The sequence below is a fragment of the Podospora pseudocomata genome, chromosome 7 (assembly GCF_035222375.1).
Source record: "Podospora pseudocomata strain CBS 415.72m chromosome 7, whole genome shotgun sequence".
Taxonomy (NCBI): domain Eukaryota; kingdom Fungi; phylum Ascomycota; class Sordariomycetes; order Sordariales; family Podosporaceae; genus Podospora; species Podospora pseudocomata.
This window is the reverse complement of record NC_085891.1, coordinates 710,824-727,823: the sequence shown is the minus strand read 5'-3', so window position 1 is coordinate 727,823 and position 17,000 is coordinate 710,824. Positions and strand designations below refer to the sequence as shown.

The 17,000-nt window shown below is 53.4% G+C and overlaps 5 protein-coding genes and 1 non-coding gene across 6 annotated transcripts; 2 read left to right on the top strand and 4 right to left on the bottom strand.

Moving 5' to 3' along the window:
• Positions 1-2,916: 2,916 nt before the first annotated feature.
• Positions 2,917-4,974, top strand: QC762_702970 (uncharacterized protein; the record flags this gene model as incomplete). Its single annotated transcript, XM_062893150.1, is given in 2 exon segments — positions 2,917-4,259; positions 4,275-4,974. The coding sequence occupies 2 exon segments, from the start codon at positions 2,917-2,919 to the stop codon at positions 4,972-4,974; spliced, it is 2,043 nt and encodes a 680-aa protein (XP_062739010.1).
• A 113-nt stretch (positions 4,975-5,087) lies between these two features.
• Positions 5,088-9,368, bottom strand: QC762_702980 (uncharacterized protein; the record flags this gene model as incomplete). The annotated part of the gene is made up of 2 exons (XM_062893151.1): positions 5,088-9,198; positions 9,265-9,368. 2 exons carry the CDS (start codon positions 9,366-9,368, stop codon positions 5,580-5,582), a joined length of 3,723 nt encoding a protein of 1,240 aa, XP_062739009.1. The 3' UTR covers positions 5,088-5,579.
• Positions 9,369-10,477: 1,109 nt separating this feature from the next.
• Positions 10,478-12,034, bottom strand: QC762_702990 (uncharacterized protein; the record flags this gene model as incomplete). Its single annotated transcript, XM_062893152.1, has 1 exon — positions 10,478-12,034. One exon carries the CDS (start codon positions 12,032-12,034, stop codon positions 10,478-10,480), a length of 1,557 nt encoding a protein of 518 aa, XP_062739008.1.
• Positions 12,035-12,590: 556 nt separating this feature from the next.
• QC762_0105870 lies at positions 12,591-12,671 on the bottom strand. Its single transcript has one exon. It is a non-coding gene; the product is annotated as a tRNA-Ser (tRNA).
• A 172-nt stretch (positions 12,672-12,843) lies between these two features.
• On the bottom strand, positions 12,844-14,808 carry QC762_703000 (uncharacterized protein; the record flags this gene model as incomplete). Its single annotated transcript, XM_062893153.1, has 1 exon — positions 12,844-14,808. One exon carries the CDS (start codon positions 14,806-14,808, stop codon positions 12,844-12,846), a length of 1,965 nt encoding a protein of 654 aa, XP_062739007.1.
• QC762_703010 (uncharacterized protein) lies at positions 14,740-16,773 on the top strand. Its single transcript, XM_062893154.1, has 3 exons — positions 14,740-15,187; positions 15,254-16,174; positions 16,239-16,773. Exons 1-2 carry the CDS (start codon positions 14,916-14,918, stop codon positions 16,038-16,040), a joined length of 1,059 nt encoding a protein of 352 aa, XP_062739006.1. The 5' UTR covers positions 14,740-14,915; the 3' UTR covers positions 16,041-16,174; positions 16,239-16,773.
• Positions 16,774-17,000: the final 227 nt, after the last annotated feature.

The following is a 17,000-nucleotide window of genomic DNA, read 5'->3' as shown; positions in this document are numbered from 1 at the left end:
GTCGAGGAGCTGAGAAAGTGTCGGAGCCAAAGGTCAGATCGTTGCCCAAGAGAGGATGAGACAGCCGCGCCGGTGCATCTTCGAGACCCACGAAAATCACGCCTTCGAGATGGCGGAAAGATATGATGTCTGGATCAATGGGCAAGATTCCAGATCAACAATTTCAAACCGCTTTCGAAGCAGAATCTCAATTTGCACCACAGTCAGATATGGCAGCCGGCACGGGCGGCTATAATTACAGGGCAGATTGCATGGCAACACCATGTTGGGCACCAGCTCCGGTGCCAGCCGGCTATGATTACGAGGCAAATGACTTGCGAGTCTGCACTCAGTCACCGGCTCCAATGTCAGAGGGCTATGATTCCGGGGCAAATGACCGGCCAGTCAGCACTGAGGCACCAGCTCCAGTTCCAGTGCAAGTGAATCCGGCCAAGAATTATTACGGATGGGCAGTCAACCCTCAGACACCAGCTCCGATGCCGACCGGCTTTGATTACGAGCAAAATGCATGGACAGTCGCCACTCAGGCATCAGCTCCAGTGCCAGTAACCGCGTCAGAAGCCCTCCGAGTCACAGCCACAGCCCCTGTGCCTCAGTGGAGACCTTGTGTGTGTCGTGTTGCCTGGCACGCTGAAAAAACTAAAAGAGATTACTGCAAAGCCAGGCGGAACGTTAGAGAGGGAAGGCGTGGTAGCGATAGAACTCTGTTACGAGGGTGTGAAGAGCGTTTTTTCGGCCAGACAAAGAAGGGTTCAGCGTTCTGTCCCACCTGCTGTGACGCATTGAGTACATATCTCGCCTTCGAGCTTTCTCCCTCTAGGGTCATAGGGAACTCACTTTACCGTAGGCAGCTAACTCTCTTGTTTAGGCTTGTGCAAATCATTGGCCAAAGGATGTCATAGGGCATTTCAGTCACGTCAGATAAACGCAAGGACGAACCATGTACGCTCAGAATCTGCCGCTTGCTCACACTACTTGTGCAGGCACAGGTATCAGGACTACTTTATCGGCAGCATGATTGAGCGGAGGAGGAGGAGAAGCAACGAGAGAAGACGTGATTGGAATACAAGGCTCTGAGGAATAGTGGAACTTGGGACAGGTTGCCTTTGACATTTGTATCTCCGTTGATCGGACGCCAGTAGGTATGTTCGTTTTGGTAGCAGCTATCTTCAACATTAGATTTGAAATGGGTGTGGGATGTTTGCTCTGCCTCAGTTTTGATGGACTACCTCATAGAGAGCCGAACACCAATCGCGATGGGGTTATGTAGACAGTTTTTGGTCATGTACTTCCGAAGTCCCTGTTTCTTGAATTGATATTCGTATTGTGGCGTTCTGGACAAAGTCAGTGCGATCCCGCCCTTGAATCTTAGCGTGGGGAGATTTAAAAAATGCATACGTGGCCTGGAAAGAATGTCGCTCCTCCATTATCCCCATGAGCTGTTTCAAACATAGATCTCGGGAGATGTAGAGTTCCACGAGCTCTTCCTTGAAAGATTCCCATTTTAATTCCTTCTTTGGCTTCTGTGATGCAAGCTCCATTAAATGCCTGAGAAGGATATCGCGGTTATAGATTTTGAATCTCCTTGCGAACAAGAAAGTGGTGATAAGTCAAAAGAGTACAGGGCTGGAGGTGTATCCTGTTTGCGTTGAACGTGTTGTGCATTGTGAATGGCCTCGAATCAGCACAGTTCGAGCCGCATTAAATGTGGAAGGATGATGGAAGGTCAGGAGAAATACCACACAGCGTGGCCATCACCTGTTGGCAAACGTGGGAACTGAACTTGGCTTTGGGGAGGAACATGCTTTCCGTATTCTCAGTTTGGGTGCGGGGCGCCTTGAAGCGCGTTCCGATGCCTTGACTCCAAGCCCGGCAAAAGATGATATCTGCCTGGATGATCGTTCAAAGGCAGATTGCTTTTGATTGGCCGACAGCCCATTTCAGAAGAGGGTACGTGCCGGGTCGATCTTGACCCTGATCATTGGAAACATTGAATCCAGGCGATTGGATGTACGAGATCGTGCCAGTAGGTAGAGAACAGCAACTGCGTCTTGAGTTTGAGAACAGATTTATAAAGGTACCGCCGTGCCTCTTCAAAATGTGCAATGTAAACCTGCTCGTCTTTGCACATCAACACTTCTGCGTCATTGCTTCTCTCCCACTTACTGAAGCTCGAGACGGTGGCTTGTCACCAATCACTCTTCAAGACACACTACCCAACACATCAGAACGTGACACAATGAATCGTCGAAACCCAACTTCAGCGACCACATCCACGGCTAACTCTGACTTACGGTACCTATTTAACGCATTTCTTGAGTTTCTGTTTCTGTTCACTGTAGCCACTTCCTCATCCAAGTCACCCTGTGTCTTTGTTGTGGCACACCTAAGATTTCACCTATTTTATGTTCAGTTTGCTCAGTGCCTTATTGGTGATATCCTTAGCAGTTTGAGCCTCGAAGATCTTCACCATGCCATGACCTACACACACGACAATGTCTTTACCCGCATCCTACCAGTTTCTCCGACATCTCTCCTTGCACCTTCGCGAAAAGGTTCTATCGAGCACGGATGCAAGCAATTCTCGACACCATCAAGCCCAGCCTGAACGCCAATAACAGTCGTTGAGCATCACATACCAGATATTGAGCAGGGGCTATTTGGGATATGTGATACAGGCAAAGTAGTTTGTGACAGTGATGGAAACTTATGGGGTGTGTTGTCTTGGATAGAATAGGGTTAGGGTTATACATTCAAGTGTCCCAATCCGTAGTGCCCAGACCTGCTACTCCACTGTTTGTTTTGTTCATTTCCGAGCAGCAAGCAAACTTGAGATTCGTGTTTTCATCAACTCAGAATCTTCAAATAAACTGGGCTCATAATTAGAGTTATTTTGGGAGAGTATTTTTGAGGATAATGGATCACCCCTCGTGTCTGCATGTTGGACAAAGACCACCAGCTCCTGACTTTTACCGTCCACCACCATCACCTGTTGTTGACCTGCGGGCAACGGCAACCCCTGAAAACCACTGGGAGCAACAACCACCACCACCACCTCCGTATACACCGCTCCCGACGCTTCCACTTCCACCACCACCACCGCCGAGGCCGCCCCGGCCGCCCCCACTTCCGGTGCGGGTCAATGTAGATCCCGGCATCGGTGCACTCCGGATTGAAGACCCTCTCCGGCCGGTGTCGCGCGGCGAAGACAGAAGCCCGCAAAGCCCCTATTTTCCACCACCACCACCACCACCACCACCGCCGCTCAGTCACCGGCTCCGGGTGCAGACCAGTCTACCGAATTTATCCCAGTACGGGTTAAAGTCTCCCAGTCTGAGCCCACGCCCAACAACTCCCACACCCGTCAGCGCCGCTGCGACATTCGGGCCGGGTGTGACCCCCGGACCTAACTCTGGTGCAGAGTCAAAACCATTCTGGCAAAACGCCCTTTCAGAAGCCCGTTATTTCGCCGGTGGCTTGATCCCACCGCCAACCGAGTCAACAAAGCACTACACCATTTTGCGACATTCCTCACCACTCATCTTTTATCGTGGCCCCAGCACCTCAGTTGAGATATCCATCTTCAGCGCCCCAGACTATCCCCTCCCACCAGATCGCTCAATATGGCTTCAACAACGCGGCTTCTCCGGCGACAGCGGCATGAAGATCAAAGCCTTCTTCGGCTCCACAGACGACTGGTTCAACGTCACCCCTTCCGTCGCCGTCCAGCCAGACGAAGTCGAGCGTGACACCGAGCGCGGCTGGAAGAGAGACATGGACAAAGCCGCCAGAAAGATGCTCAAAGATAAAGGCCCCAAAAAAGCCCACATCCCCCGCGAAACCCACGTGGTCCGCATCCCTGAAGCCTCGGACGACGGTTACTTTCGTCTTCACCTCTGCGCCGGTGGCCCCCCTGATGGTCAGGCAGACGAAACCAGCTCCTCCTCAAAACGCAAAATCCTCTGCTCCTCCCCCATCTTCCGCATAGCCAGCACCTCAACCGACTCGTCCAAATTCCGCGGCGCAACCCTCTCCACCCTCCCCCTCGAAGCCGCAGCCTTTGTCGGCTCAAAGGTGATCCTCTCCCGCGTCGACCCCATCATTGCCCCCATCCAAGCAGGCTACGACCGCGTCGCCCCCGGCATGGTGAAAACCCTAGCCTACGAGATAGCCACAGACAAAATAAACGAAAATGCCGCCCTCCGTCAAGAAAAAAACTCGTACATCTCCTCCTCCCGCTCCTCCTCCTCCTCCTCCTCCTTCTCCTCCTCCCCCTCATGCCATGATATTGGCCCCGACTCCGGCCCCTTGCCCCCCTTCCCCCTGAAATTCACCGGCCTCGTCAACCGAGGAACGGGGAGATCCACCGCCGAACTTGGCGTCCCCACCGCAAACTTGCTGCGCACATCCCCCGAATCAGCAAGGTTCGCCCTAAGGGGTGTGTACGCCGGGTGGGCGTGCATCCTCCCGCCCAAAACCGCCTCCTCCTCCCCCGACTGCCCCCCGCCCCCATCGCCAGTCTGGCACGAGGCTCTCATCTCCGCCGGCCCTCTCCCCTCCTCCCGACCGCAAGCGGCCCCAGAGCCGCAGGTTGCTGTCCACCTGCTCCACGAATTCCCCCGTGGTTTTCTCGGGAGGGAGATCAAAGTCATTGCAATGGGGTATCTTCGCCCGTGTCTGGGGTTCAACGCGCAGATAGAGGACAAACTAGTGGCGTTTAGTCAGGACGTGCACATGGTCTTGTCTTGCCTTTCTGGGCCGGGAAGGAGAGAAAATTGGGGACCTGAAAACGCGGCGGTGCTGTTGAAGCAAAAGAAGAGTGAGAGAGGAATGGGGGAGAGATTTCTGGATGTCAAGCAAAAAGTTGCGAGCAAAGTGCCGAGTGTGCCGCTTCACAAGGTTGGGATTAGGGGGTTTGATCCCGAGGCGAAGGATAGGATGCATGGGAGGGGGGGTTATTGGGTTAGGAGGTGAGTTGTTTCCAAGGTCTGGGTTATTAGATGTGGACTCCTTTCTTTTGGTTTAGTCTTTGGGTATTGGAGTTGGGGGGGTTTTGACATTCGGTTTTGGGGGTTAGATTGCGGTGGTCGAAGAGAAAAAAAGTCTTCTATTTGGTATAATTTCGATAACGTATATATATATCATCATATCCATACCTGTGTATCATCCCATTGTTGTCTCGTGCTCCCCTTTTGTAATCGCAACCCCAAATGACACTGCCCCAAACTCCTGTATGGGGCGTGGGTTTCGCACGTTGCGCTTTCGCTCCCAAGCGCCATCCGTGATATTCCTGCGGCGTGTTTCCTATCCAATAACTCCGCTACCTAATCCTGTCAAGATTCGTCTCTTCGTATATATATAAACCGCGGTGCGAGGTACTGCGTTGTTTTTGCTCTCCGTTATGAACACACCTAGCCATTCCTGTTTATTCTGGCATGCATGGTGGGACGCCGGTGCACCTGTCGCCTCCGTTGTTTGTCCCTGTTGGATCTCAGCAGCGTGATTTAACGCAAGATCACATCTGCTGCTGCGTCCTTCCACAAATATTACCGCTCATCAGTCTATCCTGAGCTACCTGCTCACCCCCCTGCGCTATCGTTGTTCAGCTCATTCAGCACCTCCCTGACAACATTCATCTTGACTGGCTTCGTCAGGAACAAGTCACACCCGCTCGCCGTCGCCTCATTCCGGCTCAAGTCGCTGCTTAGTCCCGTGAGAGCAACAATCTTGACCTTGTCAACAACACCCGCGTTGGCCTCCATCTGCCTAATTTCCCGTGTGGCCTCGAAGCCATTCATGATGGGCATGCTGATATCCATAAACACCAAATCAAACCGCGCCCCCTGGCCTTCCAGAGATTTCTTGTAAAGTTGTGCAGCTTCCAAGCCATTGGCTGCAGTGAGAAAGGTGTGGTTGAGTTTGCGGACCACATGTGTGAGGAGTTTGATGTTGATGGGGTTGTCGTCAACAAGCAAGAGATGTCTGGTGGGCGCGGAGGGGGATTGCGCGGTGCCCCCAGCATTAGACGTCGTTGGTGAAGTGATAGGCTTATTAGTCTTCGCTTCTACTGGCACTGCCGGCCGAGGGTCTGGTCCGGTTATTGGTCCCAGTTTTGTTTTCAGTTTCGCCAGCGCAGAAACACCCGGACTGAGAGGGACAGGCGTAATCCATTTGGCGACGGCAGATGCTTGGGCCGAATTGATGGGCTGGACTGTGTCGATGTTGAGAGGCGTTTTGGCTTCAAGAGCCGCGCATAATACTGCCGCCAGTTTCCTGGGGCCCAGGGGGTGGTGGATGTGAAGAGGGTGATTCTTTGTTGTACTCGACTTCAGGCATGATGGCGGCCCAGAGCCTGAGCACAGCAAGACCAAGGGCGCAATATGCGAATGTCTGACCATAAAGTCATCGATGTCTTTATGTGCTGTATCATGAGACGCGCCAGAATCCAAAACGTAGATATCTGCGGTTGGCAGTGGCTCATTATGTGTTGGTATGATCACTGTCATACCAAGGGTCTCACCCGCGTTGGACTTCAAAGCCCTTTCGACGTTCATGGTCCAAAGGCGCTGATCTTTGTTGGCCCCTGTACCAGTGTTGTTCGACGCACTGTACGCTTCGCTCGTGATCAGACCCAAAGTGCGACCAGCGAGCTGGCGTTGATGTGCGTCGAATAGTTGCTGTGGAGGTTGGACAGGCACTGCCACCGATGAGTCCGTCTCATCCTTATTCAGGGGAACGAGGACTTCGACGCATGTGCCTATACCAACCGAGCTGTAAACTTCAACGAAGCCTCCGAGGTCATTAACCAGTTGCTGGACAATGCTGAGGCCGAGGCCCATGCCCGGTGAGTGGCTATTTTCCTGGGAAAACGGGGTGAACAGGTGATACTTCAAATAGTCAGAAGACATTCCCAACCCAGTGTCCTGCACCGAGAAGGAGATATACTCAGAAGACTTCCCTGTCTTATCCAGCCGCTGAACTGTTTTGAGTTTCACCTCAATTCGTCCAGTCAAGGTGTACTTCAGGGCATTTCCAAAAATGTTCATGACGATGCGCTTCCATGCACCGACGTTGACGGGCATTCTCCAGGCAGATTTCATCGCGATATGGACGGTGATGAGTAATGGACGGTCGGGTACGCTGCTGTTAACTGGTTCTGCCATCTTCTTGAGCATCGACGATTGCATGTGGAAGGCGTTCCCAGATAGGTGGCCGACACGGATGGCTTCCACAACTTCCTCCACGAGCAGCCCCAAGTCAGTGACTCGGAGCTGTGCAGCCGGTGACTTGTGGTCACGTTCCCGGCCGGCGTGGGTCACCACAGCGTGGTCGAGCAAGTTGTTGAACGTGTCGAGTAACGTTGTGGCGCAGGAGTCCAGCATATCCAAAGTCGACAAGAGTGGACTGTCCAACATATTCTCTCGCAGCAACTCGCTGCTGGCCATGATTCCATGAAGTGGACTACGCAGTTCATGGCTAAGGGATGAAACAAAGTCTGACTTTGCGCAACTGGCGGCGAGGGCTTCAAGTCGTGATACCTCGGCCATGATGGAATTGCCGAACGCAGACACCAGACCGATATCCGTGATGTCGATAGCCCGAGTCGGGTCCTCCACCCAACCCAGACTGGCAGCATACCAGCATTCGCGCTGGAAATGCCACAACGGCAGGAAGACGACGTATTTGGCAGAGGGCAAAACTCGGAATAGGGCGTCAATGTCATCTTTCAGTCGTACAGTTGCTGGGTCTGGTTGTTGACGAGAGGACTGGAATCGCTTCCCAGGTCCGTAACTGTCATCGATCGGGCCATATTCATCAGCGGTAAACACTTTGCCCTGAGGGAACGCGCGGATAAACCGTTGAAGCGATACTTCAGGCAGGCGCGTCTGGGAAGAGTGAGTAATGTTTTCACCAGTGGGCCCTAGACAAGATTTGACAATGGCAGAGCAAAATGGGCCTTCTTCATAGTCGTGGAGAGTCCCTGGCTGGCTGCCCAGAGTGGGCTGGTCGGACCTGTCTCTATAAGAACTTGGCACTGCGTCGAGAAACATGAAGCCATCCATGTCCATAGAGCGTCGAATGGTACCGGCGGCTCGGAAGAAGGTGGTTTTGATGTTGGCTGAAGATATGAAGCCACTCCCGTGTGATTCCGAGGTTTCCGATGAGGGGGCCGGTGGGTTTGCAATGGCGGCTTTGTCTGCATCGGTGCGAGCGATAGCCATCTTCAATTGTTGTTCCATCGGATTCTCATTGACCTCGTCCCGCGGGGTTGTTGGAGGTGACTCGGAAGGAGCCTGTCTGGCTTCCGACAACAAAGAGAGGCCAGACTGGCCTGACTCGATTGACGACGATGAAATGACATTAATCGGTTCCGGTCGTTGAGACCCATCAGACGACTGCACATCAGTCGAATCAGCTCTGCCGGTGGATTTGCCGTCGTCGTTGGAACCTCCAATGCTGCCCGGCTGCTCCGTCGTTGTCGGAGGATCGGGGTCGCTGGGCGCCGGCCCAGGTATGGCACTCGCACGGGAGGGCCGCTGTGAGAGTGGTTCATGCCTGATGAATCCGCTTAACCCTTGTATTAGCTGGGCCGAACGATCTCGGCTCTGCTTTATTCTAACATTCTCCAGATGCGCCATGATGGCGGCAGCAATCTCGTTCATAATCTCCACTTTTTCGTCATCGTCAAACTCATTCAACTTGCTGTCCACCACGCAGTAGCTTCCCATCAAGTACCCAAGCGAAGAGACCAGAGGGACCTCGAGGTATGATCGGAAGTAGGGGTAATTCTTGACATATGGGCGGTCTTTGTAGTCGGGGTGTGTCGTGAAGTTGTTGATGATATATCTCGTTCTATTCGCAATCACATCGGGTCCTGTTTTCACCCATTCACCTGTCTCGTCCATAAACGCGTTCATGGTTGCCGGACACACACCATCGCAATTCCTCAGCTTGCAAACACCTATCGCAATGGTGTCTCCCGGGTCGGAGATCAAGTCAAAAAGCGAGTGTGATCGCGTGATCTCCGAGACGACATATTGGTATGTTCTATCGATGAGAGACACAAAGGCTCTGTCGCAGCCCAGTCGCAGGGCGCCGAGTTGAGTGAGGCCATTGAGGATGGGATCCGAGTTCAGCGTGGCCTTTTCGGCGAAAGCGGCGGGGAGATCTGGAGGGAACGAGGCGGCCAAGAGGTAACTACACAGGAGGGCCACAGTTAGGTGAGTGAGATCAAGGTGTTGGGCACGGGCGTGGGCGACGTACGCTGCGATCTCTCTCTGCCTGGCTCGCTCAGAGCTCTTCACCTCGACGGCGTCACTTGCTGCCACAACGGCCGGCACCGGTGGATCGGGGCCATGAACCGACATTCTAGGGCGTTGGATGCTAGGGCTAGAGGGCAAGTGGGTCTTGCTCTGCCTACATCGTTCAGTTGGATGGAGACGGTGCAAGGCAAGATTGCAGATTGCAGAGGAAGGATCAAAGACCTGGTATTTCCTGGTGGCGGGCGCAACCCCAAAAGGCTGGCGAGCGTGCCTATACTCTGTACCCCCAGTCCAGGCCCAGGGCGGGCGGGTTGAGTGGTGTCAACTTGGTTGCGGCGGGGAGCCGGACAAGACCAAAATGTTTCCGTGCCAAGTTCTCGTACCTTAGCGTCCCAGTCTTGTTGTTCACCTGCTCCCCCAAACTCTTCGCTCTTTCCGGCCGCCTTTGAAGCAGCGTCTCTCGTAGCCCAATGGTTGTCTGTTAGGGCAATAGGGTGATTACTCCTAAAAGGGTCATGGATATTTTGCCATGGCTGCGGTTCCAAGATTTCCGCATTGATTTCCATGGGATTTTCGGCGCACACGTCTTTGGGAATGCAAGATCGAGATCGAGACGAGTGGCGACCCACAGAGGGGCTCGGATTTCGGTTGGAAAAGCAACCTAGCTCCGCTCACATGAGACACCCATGACCGCGCTGAGCCCTAACCCTAGGTGACATCACGACACTCTATCCTTTCTGATGGCGAACATGTCACGGTTATCTAGGTCTAATGTAGAGGATGAGCTGTAGTAATTGACCATAACATTTATTGTCCCTGTTGACTTCCAAATGTCCTAGCCCGGCGTGGTTTTGAAAGGTTCTCAATGTTAGATGAACCTTCATATCCGACACAAGCACAATGACGTCACTAGCCCGCAGCGACTGTAACGCAGCAGAGAATTTCCTAGGGTACGGGATACTTGTTATCAAGCGACGGTCAGAGTCCTTGAAATTATTAGTCGTAGCTAATCGTGCCTGGTGTATTGTTTCTGTGACATTGAATGTGAACAATGTTAGGTAAAGGTACGGCTATTCCGATATATCATCGCGATTTCTAAGGCAAATAACACATTAGAACAACACGGCACTCATGGCTGGGTAAGGACAAGTACCTACTCTAATTTCCAGATCAGAGCAGATGTTTGAAACCTTACTTCCCTTAATCTGATCACATCACTCCCTCTCCTGCTCCTCCAACACCGTTTTCAAAAACTGAAGCATATGTTGCAACTCCATCGGCATCTTCTCACCCCCCGTCTCCTTCTCCGCCGCCTCCTTAGCCTTTTCCGCCGCCTGATGATCCAGCAGCATTTCAACCAACTTCTCACTATGCTTCCTTGCCCGACTGGCATACACCAACGGCGTCTTCCCGCTCTTATCCTTGACATCAGCCTCGGCCCCCAACTTCAACAACTTTTCCACCACCCCAACCTGAAACCTCTTCACCGCCGATATCAAAGGTGTTTCTCCCGAAGGCTCATGCACAGCCGTCAAATCCCCGTGTAGATTTGTCGCATACTCCGGGTAGAACTCATCCAGGAGCATCTCAGCAAAAGTTGGCTCAAACTTCCTGATGGCTAGATGCATAGCAGAAAGGTTCTTTTCGTCCTTGATATGTAAAACAGCCGGGCACTTGTTGAGCAGCTCCCGGCCGGCATTAACCGCCCCGCCTCTCGCAGCCCAGTGAAGCGCGGTTCGCTTCTCCTCATTTTGAATCTTTGGGTCCGCTCCGGCCTGGAGAAGGAGGCTCACAGTATCGCCTATCCCGTCATAGCACGACAAGCCCAGCGGCGTGTCGCCTTCATCGTCTTGAGCATTGACGTCTGCGCCATGTCGAAGAAGCCACTTGATTGCCTCCCCTTCATCACAGGCACAATGAAGAAGGGTGCCGCCGGTATCAGTTTTGATTTCGATGAGTTGGGAAAGCCCGGGCTTTTGGTGGATGAGGTAGCCGAGGGTGACGACGTTGGCGTGTTTAGCCGCGTAGTGGATAGGAAGCCAGCCGTCGATGTCTCCGACTGTCTGATCCATCCCTGCGCGTATGAGGTACTGGGTGACGTCCTTGCCGGCGAGCACTTGACATCGGGCAGCGAAGTGAAGGGCTGTCCACCCGTCCTCGCCGAGAATCTCACCTGGCTTGACGCCACCAACGTTTGGGTCGAGGAGAATCCTCACCACAGCGAGATTGCCTTGACTGCAGGCCCAGTTCAGGGCTGACTTTTTGGGCGTCTCGTCGATGGCATTGGGATCAACTCCGTGTTCAATCAGCATGGCGATGGTATCCGCCTGTCCTCGCACCACGTCTGACCTGGCAGCATGAGAAATAATGGTGAGCCCATCCTCCGTGAGGCGATGCGGATCAGCCCCATGCTCCAGGAGAATCTGAAGAGTCCCAGACTGTCCCGAGGCGGCTGCACAGGCCAGAGGTGTCACGCCCTTCTCAGCCGCCACATCAACCTGTGCTCCCGCTTCGAGTAACAACCGGACAATATCGTTATGGCCGGCCTGGGCCGCAAGGTGCAGCGCTTTTAGACGATTCTTTGAACTGGTGCTATAGTTCAAGAGTGGCACCCTGCCCGCAGGAGAAAGAGTTTTGATACATTTCTCGACATATCTGGTGCTGCCCAGTTCGCAAGCTCGAAAAAAAGTCCGAAGGTTGTCTTTGACGGTGCCTGTGGGAAAGACGAAGGACTCGGTAGGGCCGACGCCGCGGGGTTGAATGGGGGGCATGGGGTCAAGACAAAGGCGGGGTGGAAGATCTGTGGGAGAATGGGCTGTTGTCTATTGGAGCATCGTTATGGGTCTCGTAAATCGGTGATATATAAGTTGCCCGGCCGGTGCTCGGAGACCATGATGTTGGTAGGGCTCTACCTTATGTTGAGAATGTACCAGGTGCCCTGGGGTGGAAGGTTTCCAGAAGGTGTGACTGTTGCCTGCACCGCCCGCTGACTGCAGCAAATGTGAAAGAAGGAAGTCTGGTGGTCTGGAGCTGCAAAGAATGTGGGGGCCGCACTTTGAACCTCATTTGTGCAACGCCGCTTCAACATTCCCTGCAGAGAAACCCAAGAGGCATGGTGATCAGATCGACAATGGAGGAAGAAAAGAGCGGAAAAGGTTGAATTGCGAGCTGATGCCCAACTATAAGTTTCCGTTGATCGTCACTCGTCGTTGAGTTAGGCTTCCGCATTGTGCTACGTCCCGACCTTGTCGACCTAAGTTCCTCCTGGAAAGCGGGAAAAAAAGAATTACATAACGATCAGGCTGTAAAAGAAATGCCAAAAGTGAACGTCGCCTGCAGGATTCGAACCTACGCTTCCGAAGAAACGGCCTTAGCAGGGCCGCGCGTTAACCACTCCGCCAAAGCGACTTGCAAATGCAGGTTGGACTTGGCATTCATATCGCTGACGGGTAGCTACCCCTGAGGCTCTAACAGCCCTGCCCAGTTGCCCAATGTGTCACAAATCGCCTCCCAGACACGCAAATGGCCGTCAAAAAGAGTTTGTGTAAATTGTGGACCGTCTATTGACACACATCCTCCATCATCTACGATCAACCCAACCAAAAACAATCCTCTCGCACCTGTCCAAAAACCCGTGGACCTCTTCCGCTGTATGCCACGCTTCGTTGAACGCGGCACTAAGCTCCATCTCCCCTCTAAATGTCCCGAGAAACAACCCCAGTCCAGTGCCCAGCTCCTCACCGGTCACCCAGGGGTTGTGAACCTCTACCTCACCGACGCGCGAAACAATTAGTTTATCGATGAGGCCCATGCTGGAAATGGAGACAGAGGGCTTGGAATTGGGCGACGGGACCGGAATATCCCACTTATCGTTCTCGGATTGAGGCAATGGAAGGGAAGGGGTGGCTGCCGTCCAGATGTATGGTGCCAGAGCAAAGTGGTCTTTGTCATCACGCACGGAGTGGTAGAACTGTCGCATTTGAGCCAAGATATCGAGAAATTCGTCGTCTCGTTTGCTGGCATCGGTAAAGACGGTGGCCGGCATCGTTACAGCAAGCTTGGCCCCAGAAACAGAGTGATAAACGGCTGCTGCATGATGGGGCCCGTTGAAAGGCGGCTGACAGTTTTGACGCTCATTCCGAAGAATGTAGTTGATGTACTTGACCAAGGCGCCAGCATCAGGCGGCGCCGAGAGGCTCTCAGTGTGGAGATCGCGGACTACCATGGCAATGGCAGCGTGGAACGCATGGGTCGGCGTCGCACCAATAGCCTTGAGCGCCGCCAGCAGTGAGGAGACGCGATCGGCAGAAATGGTATGAGCGACTCGTTGATGTTTACCAGGTAAGTGAGCGCCTTGACGATATGGAATGCCGATGCTCCTGACTGCTAGATCTTGGGGTGCGTTGTTGGCCTCTTGTAGTGCTGCTTGTTTCGCTTTCTGCTCGGGAGTGGGAACTGGAGGAACAGCGGCAGCCACCCGATAAGGTGGACTCAGGCGTGCTGTCTCGGAGCCATCGAAGATGGCAAGTTGCATGGTCGAGCACTCACCCATAGCTTGTGAGGCGTGATGAACGAAGGCATTGAGAAGTTGTAGAGTGCCAATGCCATCAATGATGTCGTGAGGGGAGCGAAGGACGATGTCACGGCGGACCCCTGAGTTAGGAGAAGTAGGTACGGCAACGACAAACAATGTCGCAAGCTCTGGAGCAGGAGGGTCCGAATTGGCCCATTCCACTCCAGTCTGCCCGTTTGTAATGAAATGAAACGTCTTGTCAAGCCAGGCGGCGCGGGCGCCGTCGTCGGGCAAAATCGTGTATGTCTTCTTCCACTTCTGCTCATGGCTGTCAAAGTGAACTTGGGCACCGATGCTGGGAAGTTGGTGTCGAAGTCTCAGCCATGCGGCTTGTAGAGCTGCGTCGAATCTGGGCGCGACCGCAGTGGCATCCTGGCCTTCGAGAACCGGGATAGTCAACGACACATGGCCAGTGATAGCGAAGTGCATGCGGCCGCTCCCTGCGTACTGTTTGACCAAAGAAGAGTAGAACACCTCGGCCTCGTCGGCGTCACGCTGCCAAATGCCAGGGCTGATCTCGCGCCAGACAAAGTTGTCGTAGACTGAGGGAGATGTCATGGTGGTTGCTTGAGGTGTGTCTGAACTTGGACATTTCATCCAATCTCTCTCGTGAGGACAGCACCTCGCCCTTTTATCTTGATCATCTCGGTCTTGATTTCCGCCATTTGAGCAAGAAGAGCAACAACGGAGCGTGTAAGTCGGGAAAAGGTCGGGAAAAGGAGCACTTTTGTGATCGTGATCTCTCGGCAGAGTGGCCGTGGTTGGTGCAGGTCTCCGACTTTTAGCCATGCCATTGAAGCGAGACACCCACTGCCCACCGAAGTTTAGCCATTTCGGCACGTTTGAGCCGGTGATCCCCGCCATAAAACCCACCAAATCAGCGGGGAAACGAAGGCATGACACCGACGAGATCTGGGGATCATCCCAAGTTGGCAACCCTGACAAATGCGCTCCTTGGCCCTTGTCCTCCATGAACACTGATAAAATGCTGTCCGGTCAGGATTTCGTTGGCCCACGACTAGGTCCCTCAAGCCAGGTATCAAGGCTCGGGAGATTGATACACATAACGAATATTCGCCATGTCCAAAGCAGCCACAACCACTTACACAGTTGAACTTCCGAGCGATGCCGAGAATGCATCACGATCCACAGCAAGAGCTTCTTTTCAAGTGGACGACTCTCCCCCCTCTGAAGATGATCAGGCCCAAGGGCTCACCAAGTCGGTTCTTTTGAAGCTCGCCAGCGCTGCTTTCTCGTTTTTTGTGTCCGGTGTCAACGACGGTAGCATCGGTGCCTTGATACCACACATCATCCGCGACTATGGTGTAACTACTGCCATTGTGTCTGCCCTGTAAGTTCGACGCTCTCGCTCATTCGACCAACATAGGTATATAGGCATCGTGTTGACACAGACAAGATATGCGGCGAGTTTCGTGGGCTGGTTATCCGCCGCCTTGTCCAACACACATCTCAATCATCGCCTTGATCTTGGAGCTATGATGGTTTTAGGCGCTGCCTTCCAAGTCGTCGCCCATGCACTGAGAGCATGGCCCACGCCGCCGTTTGGCTTGTTCATCACTACCTTCTGGTTTGCCAGCATCGGACAGGCTTTCCAGGACACACAGGCAAACACCTACGTCGCCACGGAGAAGGGTCTGACTGTTCACCGCTGGCTTGGTTTTATCCATGCCATGTACATGGCAGGATGTCTCGTTGCGCCATTCGCTGCCTCCCCCATCGCGTCATCGCCTTCCGGAGACGGATCTTCGCAGTGGTACTTGTTTTACACCGTACCTCTGGGCTTGGGTGTTGCTAACTTGGCACTGGCCATGGTGGCATTTCGGGATACATTCCGCCTTCGACCCCGTGTGCGTGCTCTTGATCCCGGTACTGTGGCTCCCGAGAAAAGCGCTTCGGCCCTCATCAAAGAGACCCTCACGACGCGAAGCGTTTGGGTAATCAGTCTGTTTTTCTTCTTCCATCTCGGGGTTTGCATCACCGCTGGTGGATGGGTTGTGGAATATCTCGTGGATGTCCGCGATGGCGACTTGAGGCAGATGGGATACGTTCCAGCTGGGTTCAGCGGCGGTTGTCTCTTGGGTCGCCTCCTTCTGCCCGATCCAACACACAAATTCGGCGAGCGGCGGATGATATTCATATACTGCCTGTTCTGTCTAGCGTTTCAGCTGGTATTCTGGCTGTAAGCATTATCACATGGTGGCAGAATAGGAGATATTGTGTGAAGCTAATCGAGACTTGTTACAGTGTTCCCAACATCATTGCTGCCTCGGTCGCCATCAGCTTCTTGGGGTTCTTTCTCGGGCCATTCTTTGCGACTGTCAGTACCCAACCTGCCTAATTTTGTTTCATGAATCGGGGTTTTAGCTAACAGTCGCCAACAGGCCCTTGGGGTGGGCACGCGGCTCTTCCCTCCCGACATCAGATCTACAGCACTGCCTTTCCTCTTCGTCTTTGCCCAACTTGGTGGTTCTCTGTTCCCGATCGTCACCGGAATACTGGGCGCCCACGTTGGAGTCTCGGTATTGCAGCCTGTCCTTGCGGGCCTGATATCGGCCTCGGCAATCGTTTGGCTATTTGTTCCTCAGCCTCAGACGAAGCGAGAGTAGCTGTCACTGGTACGCGGCAGGTCTCAGAAATGATCAAAAATTAAGTAGCATTGGCTAGCTTTAAGAGCAACATGAAGCCCTTGCTCGAATTGCGGAAAATCTCCTTCATTGCATCCCTCGGCCGATTCTCGCCTAAACGACCACGCAAAGTTCCAATCCTTGGGCTGTCAGTCTAAGCAGGGATGAGATGTTTGCCTTGGGGCTTACTAACAGTTTTGGGGTATCAAAAATCGTAATCATTAATCATCAAATTCGTTGCCTTCCCTACTTTGGCCGCGATGCGGAATGCGCTGAACCGTGAGACGAAACAGGGTACAAGGTGTGATGATGAACGCCAGTAATGGACTCCGAGTCGGGTGGATGACTTGGACTGGCAAGGTACTCGACTGCATCAGGGGGAAGTGCACCCCATGACATGCACATCAGCCCTGATAGGAGAGCTTGCTGGCTGAGGTGGTACCAGTGGTGATGGTGATGGTGCTCCTCTGGTGGGTGTTGAGGTTTGGGTGATTGATGGCTGGCGGTGTTGGTATGGTT